The sequence below is a fragment of the Camellia sinensis genome, chromosome 10 (assembly GCF_055761805.1).
Source record: "Camellia sinensis isolate YWXY chromosome 10, ASM5576180v1, whole genome shotgun sequence".
Taxonomy (NCBI): Eukaryota; Viridiplantae; Streptophyta; class Magnoliopsida; order Ericales; family Theaceae; genus Camellia; species Camellia sinensis.
Genome location: NC_138970.1, coordinates 164,143,043 through 164,150,756, shown reverse-complemented (window position 1 = coordinate 164,150,756; position 7,714 = coordinate 164,143,043). Strand labels below are relative to the sequence as shown.

At 32.5% G+C, this 7,714-nt stretch overlaps 1 protein-coding gene across 1 annotated transcript; it reads right to left on the bottom strand.

Annotated features, from left to right (window-relative positions):
- Positions 1-4,431: 4,431 nt before the first annotated feature.
- On the bottom strand, positions 4,432-5,910 carry LOC114276785 (metalloendoproteinase 3-MMP). The gene has a single exon (XM_028218609.2). The coding sequence runs from the start codon at positions 5,607-5,609 to the stop codon at positions 4,515-4,517; it is 1,095 nt and encodes a 364-aa protein (XP_028074410.2). The 5' UTR covers positions 5,610-5,910; the 3' UTR covers positions 4,432-4,514.
- Positions 5,911-7,714: the final 1,804 nt, after the last annotated feature.

Sequence of the window (7,714 nt, the reverse complement as noted above, 5' to 3'; positions counted from 1 at the left end):
AAACTTTTTCATGACGGTACATAACTGCGAGATGGAATGCAGTGTGGTTTTCTTCATCTACGAACGTAATTGCATCGGGAAATGAGTCCAAAATTTCTTTGACAATTTCATGAATCCCATACTGTGCTGCTAAAAGGAATGGCAATCTAAGTGTGGAGGAAGCTTTTGTAAACAAAACATGAATAATGGCAATGCATGTAAACAACAGTTTGCTATTTTACTGGTTTGAACAAGAACTATGTATATGATCTAAGAATGAACATGAACTATGTATATGAGTAGGATGAACATGAACATGAACTATGTATATGACTAGGATGAACATGAACATGAACTATGTATATGATCTAGGACTGAACATGAACTATGTATAGGATGAACATGAACATGAACTATGTATATGACTAGGATTAACATGAACGTGAAAATGACAATGTTCATTAGACAAATGGTTATTATATCATTGATTAGTGCTTTATTTTACAGCTTTGTTTGAATGTTGTCTTAATGGACTGATTGTAATTGTGGAAAATGCTCTTACTAGGATCATGTCAATGTCAATGGGTTCAAACATTGATGCTGGATATTTGCAAAATCAGAGATGCAATTATGGAAAAAAAGCTGCAGTGTTCATATCAGAATCAGAGAAAAATCCAGGGAGGCTGTATTTCAAGTGTCCAAATAAGATGTGCGAGTTCTTTGGGTGGGGACCGGCTTCGACTGGGAATGCATCAGATTTCCAAAGGAAAAGTAAAGCTAGTCATATGAAGAATGAAGATGACAAAGGCTATGATTATGATGTTGACAAACTCAATCAAATTATAAATAAATTGGAACGAGTTGAAGCAAACCAAGAAGCTGTTTATGTTCACAGCCATAGTCTTGATTTGTTTTACCATGCTAATAGCACTACTGAAGTGAATGTAACCTTTTAGTTATTTTTTTGGTATTTTGTTTTTTTTTTTGGTGGATGTATTTGGGTTTTGAATGTTGTAGACCTTAAACTATGAGTGTTGATATGTAAAGCTTAATGGAATTACCTACGTTTGACGAATGTGATGCGCTTGTATTTTGTTTCTGTCAATGACGTTACCTGAAATTACCTATGCTTGACGACTTCATTATTTTATAATGTTGTGGACAGCTCTCATTATTTTATAATGTTGTGGACAGATTTCATTAATTTATATTCTTATTATTGGTCAGGTCATACTTGTTCTTCACCAAATCTGTCTACAACATAACACAACCAAATATGTCCACAACATAATGTATCCAAATCTGTCCAGAATCCACATCTGTGCAGACAACACAAAATAACACTGTCCAAAAGCAAATCTGTCTAAAAAAAAAAAAAAAAAAACCTGTCCAAAACAAAAAAAAAAAAACTGTCCAAATCTGTCCAGATCATTCCAAAATCTGTCCACAACATTATAAACCTGTGCAACACAAAATAAGACAACCAAAACTGTCCAAAATCAGTCCAAAACCAAAAAATCTGTGTAGATCATTATAAACTTGTCCAAATCTGTCCAAAACCCAGATCATTATAAACCAGTCCAAATCTGTCCAAAACCAAAAAAAATTGTCCAAAACCAAAAAATTAGTCCAAAACCAAAAAATCTGTGCAGATCATTATAAACCTGTCCAAATCTGTCCAAAACCAAAAAAAACTGTCCAAAACCAAAAAATCAGTCCAAAACAAAAATATCTGTGCAGATCATTATAAACCTGTCCAAATCTGTCCAAAAACCAGAACATTATAAACCACTCCAAATCTGTCCAAAACCAAAAAAAATAGTCCAAAACCAAAGAATCAGTCCAAAATAAAAAAATCCTAAACCTAGATCATTATAAACCTGTCCAAATCAGTCCAAAACCAAAAAATCAGTCCAAATCTGTCCAAAATAAAAGCAAACTATCCATATCATTCAACATTTGTCCATAACATTATAAACCTATGCAACACAAAATAGCACAACCAAATCTGTCCAACATTCATGACACCAAATCTGTCCAAAATAAAAGAAAACTGTCAAAATCTGAAATGGGTTAAAATCTAATAAATATTTATACATATTATACATATATATATATATATATATATCAAACTATAACATCAAGATAATGTATACAGATTATACATATATACATATATATATATAGATTGATCCAAAACAGATACAGATTATACATATATATATATGTATATATATATATATATAGATTGATCCAAAACAAATACAGATTATACATATATACACACATATATATATATATATATATAACAGCAAGTAATACAGAATAAAAAAAATGTTAATAAACAAGTAATACAGAATTAAAAAATTAAATCTGGAGCATTTGCAAATATCTTCTTTGAATTAATTGGAGATACAATTAGTGTACAACATTATCAAGATTTTGATCACTAGATAATCAGAGGAAGCAACACCAAAATTAGCCTATAAACCTGTCATCAAACCCATTTCAAATCTAACAAATCTAACCCAAAAATCACATACATATACATATATATATAACTGCTAGATGATATATAACAGCAAGATGATGAAATAGACCTCGTTGTCGTCGCAATGTCGCCTTCCCGCCATCGGATCGCCGCCGGACTCACCGTCGCCCGCAATCCTTTGCGTTGCTCCTTCAACATCGCGCTGCTCCTCCATCTCCGCCATCTCTTTCGTCTCTTAGTTCCTCTCTCAGTTCGCGTTCGTTTCTCCGTCACTCTCTCAATTCCTCCCCTGCCTCTCGCGATGCCTCTCTCTCAGTGTGCTAGGGTTCATTGCCTTAGATCGATGGTGCAAAGAGATGATGCAGAGAAGAGAAAAGGGGGGAAATGAACATTTGGAAATAAAAAAATAAAAAAAAACTAATACAAAACGACATCGTTTTGTATAGCACTGCAGGAATGTATGGCAGAAGATCCGGACTCAGGTGAAACGCCCCGTCCGCGGCCAACACGCGGCGAGACGTCACTTTCATTAAGATTTAATTCATAATAATATAAATTTATTTTTATTTTTAATAGATATTTAAGATAATTATTTTTTGATCAAATATTTTAATATGATTATATAAATAAATTAATTTTTAATTAAATTATATTTTATTATATACTAATAAAAAATTAGGTATTTATTTTACTATCACACCTATTATTATTATTATTATTATTATTATTATTATTATTATTTTGACTTCTAAATTTTTAATAATTATATTATTTCACAAAATTACACATAATAATGTATAATAAATTATATATTTTCCTAACTGCTATTAAATAATATTAGTATAAATTCAACAGAATAATTAAAAATTTGAGTTGTTACAATTTCTGCGGTAGTGCTTTAGATCTTGGATTTTGAGTACGAATTTATGGCAGCAAAGGAAAAGAAAAAAAAAATGTAACAAAAAATTAACTTCTATTTTGGGGAAAAAAAAATTGGGGGCAAATTACTGTTCAATCTACATTTCAAAAAAAAATTGCAGCTTCATAAAAAAAATTTGTGATTTTAATTATTAATATTTATAAAATTTATCACTAATTTATAATTATTTTTTTTGTAAATACAACTAATTTGATATTTTCCTTTTTTTTTTCTTCATAAATTTCTATTCAAAATTAAAATCCAAACACAATTTAGAAATCCACAACCTAGAATCTGTTTGGTTTTAGTTTCAAAATTAGTTTTCTAAAATTTTCTGAAAAAACAGAAATTAATTTGACAAAAATAAAAATAAAATATATATTTAATTTCTAAAAATTATTTTCACATTAAAAAAAGTAAATCATATAAAAATGATAAGTATTTTTTATTCTCATTTTTTTTCACTAAATTAGTTTTAGTTGATTTCAAAAAAATAAAAATTAAAAACAGATTCTAAAATTCAAACCAAACAAAATTTTTATTAGGCTAAGTTTGGTTAAGATGAAAATAGTAGAAAGTGAGGGAAATGAAACAAATTTTTTTTTTTTTCAATTGACTTAGCATGAAAGTCATCAAAGGTACAAGAAAATTTATTTTCTCGTACAACTCATGATTGCATAGTAACTAAATTTTATGTTGCTTATAAAAAAATAAAAAATACAAAAAAATTAAAATTTGTTACAAAAGTAATTAAAATTTCAATTTTCTTACAAAATTTTCATCTCAACATTTTATACAAAAAAAAATGTTTAATGTTACAAACAATTTTTCCTTTTTTTTGTTGGTAATATAAGAATGGGAAAATATAATTCAGTGTAGACAAAAGTAGTAAAAATTATAAATATTAATAATTAAAATTGTAAATTTTTTCATGTATCTATAAATATTTTTTAAAAAACCAACTGAATTATAATTCCCCTATAAGAATCAACATATCCTGTTAATGTAACCAATGAAAAAACAACCACAAAGCTCACATATGTATCAGTATACCACTCTCTATGTATATATAAATCTTTAAAAAAAAATCAAAACATAATAAATAAATAAATGAATAAATAAATTTTACAAAATGAACACAAATCCAACACCCAATAACAGTATCTTCATACCCCACAATCGACCCATAAAGTTTGACCCAGCACCACTAGTCTCTCTCTGCTGAGTCGTCAATGTCGACGACCCGTTATAATTTGGGTTCGACCCGTATAAAGATTGAATCCCCTGTATATCATCGCTCACTAGTTCAACTTTCCTCGTCGCTGACGATATCGACGGGTACATAATCGCCGATTCGATCGACGAGTGACCCAAACCCAGTAAATGCCCAATCTCATGCACCGCCACAGACTCCAAATCCACAGCTGAGGCCGCCGTGGAATCGCCAATGTTTCCGGCGACTATCCAGTTCTCGGCGCTGTCTAAATGAAACCTCCCACTCGGCGGGGAGAACGCGTGAGCCAAAGTCCCCAAAACGCCGTCGAACGGCTCGCCGTCGCCGTGATCGCCGCTAAAGAAGCCGATCTTAATGTCGGCGTCGGCAAACGACGACGTTTCGTTGAAGGTCATGGGTATGACTTCAGACCAACGCAGGAAGGCTCTCGCGAACACAGCTTTGACTGTATCCGAGAGCTGGTTCTCCGGCTGGAAGGCGTAGCTCAGATCGCGCTTGCTGTCAGGCCAACGTGGCGTTCCAGGGAAGAAGGAGTAGTGAGATACGGTGTGGATGAGATTACTCGATGATTTCCCAGAGTTCATTGAGCTCGAGCCGTTGATTATATCGGCGACGCCGCATCTGGGTTTGACGATGTGGTTCATGGTCGGCTCGTCGAGCTCTCCGGTGGCGTTGAGGTTGAAATTGAGCTGGTAAGTCTTGATAGCCGACTCGAGAGCATCGTCGAAATCATCTGTGAAGTTAGTTGAAGAAATATTGATGTAGCCGAAGTATTGAAAGTAGTTTTTGATTCGAGCCAAGCCGTCGATTTTTTGGCCGGCGTGACAGCCGGTGAGATTTTGAAAACTGTTCCAAATTCCCAGGGTCGAGTTTGGGATGAGATTGTGTGGAATTGAAGACATGTTGGGGAAGAAGTGAGGCAAATGAGCCACTGAATTTGAGAAAAGTGAGGTTAAAATCAGAGTTACGAACAAATGAGTACTCATGTTTGGTTCGCTTTTGTTTTTGATTTTGTTTTGTTTTGTGGTGTGTGTTTTGAAAGTTTGAATTCAAAATTTTTGGTAGCAATATGAAGAGAAGTGAGAGATAATATAGATTGGAAGATATGGATGGGTTTGAAAGGGTCGGCAATGGCGAAGGTGACAAGGTAAAAGGGCGTGGTGGTGTTGAATTTTGGTTTTGTTCTAGAAAGGAAGAGGAGCCGCCGTGTTGGGTTAGGTAGGTAGCTTCGACGAAATTGAGCGCGTGTTTGAGTTGAATTTATTTAGGATTGTTTTGGGAAGGAAAAAAAACATGATTTTTTATTTATTTATTTATTATAAAAAGATATAAAAAAAAAAAAAAGGTGAAAAAGTGACGCGTTCTAAATAAATTAATAAATTAATTTTTTTTACACTTTTAAAAGAGATTATAGTGATTGTTGGATACGGTCACATGATACTTCAAGTTTAATGTGATTGTTAAAAAGAATAAAATTTATAATTTTATATTAAATATTTAAAAAACATAAATAAATATAATAATTTATAATTAATTAAAAATATAACCACGTCTCTAAAATATGATCACGTGATGTCTCTGAACGTTGAAATAAATTTTCATGTTTGGAGACTTTTTAAATGTCATCTTTGTCAAAGGGATGCCGTAAGCCAAGTATGGTTGTGTGTTTGACGAAAATGAAATTGAACAAAATACTATCTCACTTGGGGGATAGGTAAGTGAACTACTTCTGTATAATGAAGTTCTTTATGAAAGGCAAAAATTGAGTATTCTCTCAAATTTAATTTGAGAGACTTACTTTATTTTGATAATTTGAATTATTTATTAGTATATTTTAGTATAAATATTTGTGAAAAAAATTAAATCGATAAAATAATCATGATTTTTAAACGGTTCATTTTGTAGGTTCTTAATGTATATCATTCATGAAAAATATTTATTTCGATACAATAGTAAAAATCTTTTCATTTTATTGCGTTTATTTAAAAAAAAAAATAGATGACAAAATGTTTTTGAAAGTAGAGCATTCTTTTTTTTTTTAGACAAATACAATAAAATAAAAATGTTCATTATTGGACCGACTTAATTTATTTTATGGATCAAAGATATAAAAGCTCTTACAAAATGAATAATTCGAATTATCGATACGTGACTTGTAGTGGTCCCATGAGAGCTTCAAGTTCTCTCAAGTTTAAGCCCAACTCAAAATTAATTATGAATTGATTATTTTCCTCCCATTATAAGTTGTATATAGTTATTTATTTTAACGGCTGTGCTAGGGAGCTCGAAAACGAGCTCCCCCGAATCCCCCTAATTTCTTTTTTTTTTTTTTTTTTTTTTCAGCAGAAGGAAGAAGAAGACGGAGGAGGAGGAGGAGGAGGAGGAGGGGGAGGGGGAAGGAGGGGACTGGAGGGGGCCATCAGCAGAGGTGGGGCTGCGGCGGGGCGAGGCTGGGCTGGGCTGGGCGACGATCGGCGGCTGGCGGGGCGACGATCGGCGGCTCTCTCTCCCTCTCTCCCTCTGCTTCTCTCTCTCTCTCTCTCTCTCTCTCTTCTCTCTTCCCCTCTGCGTTTGAGCCGAAAATGGAAGAAAAAAGAAAAAAAAAAAAAAAAAAAGGAAAAAATTCCCCAAAACGATGTCGTTTTGGGAATTAGAGGAGGCCAAATTCGAGCTCTCAAACATTATTCTTATTTTAAGCTGTTTTTTGTGGTGGTTGTTGGGATTGTTAAAGTATATCTAACTAAAAAATAACTGACAACGAGTTGATGAGCTCTAGAGTGTATGAACCAAGTTTTGGTTGTTGGCCAATTGATAAAAATAGATTCCAGAGTGTATGAATCAAATTTGAGTGACTTGTAAAGACGAGGTGAGGCATGTCTAGCACTCCTCTACACAAACAACTCAAATAGCATGTGAAGGTGATAGAAAAATAAATAGTTGGAAGAAAATATACTAGGACGAAGAATTGACCTACTAGAAATCACTTAAGATTTAATTCTGATACAATGTTAAAATATTAAATTTAAAATTAATTAATAATTTTTGGAATATATGAACAAAACTTGAGTAACTTATGAAAGTGATGTTACAT

What these genes read in the sequence shown, in the direction of transcription:
- LOC114276785 (XM_028218609.2), bottom strand. Translation starts at nt 5,609, where the DNA reads ATGAGTACTCATTTGTTCGTAACTCTGATTTTAACCTCACTTTTCTCA.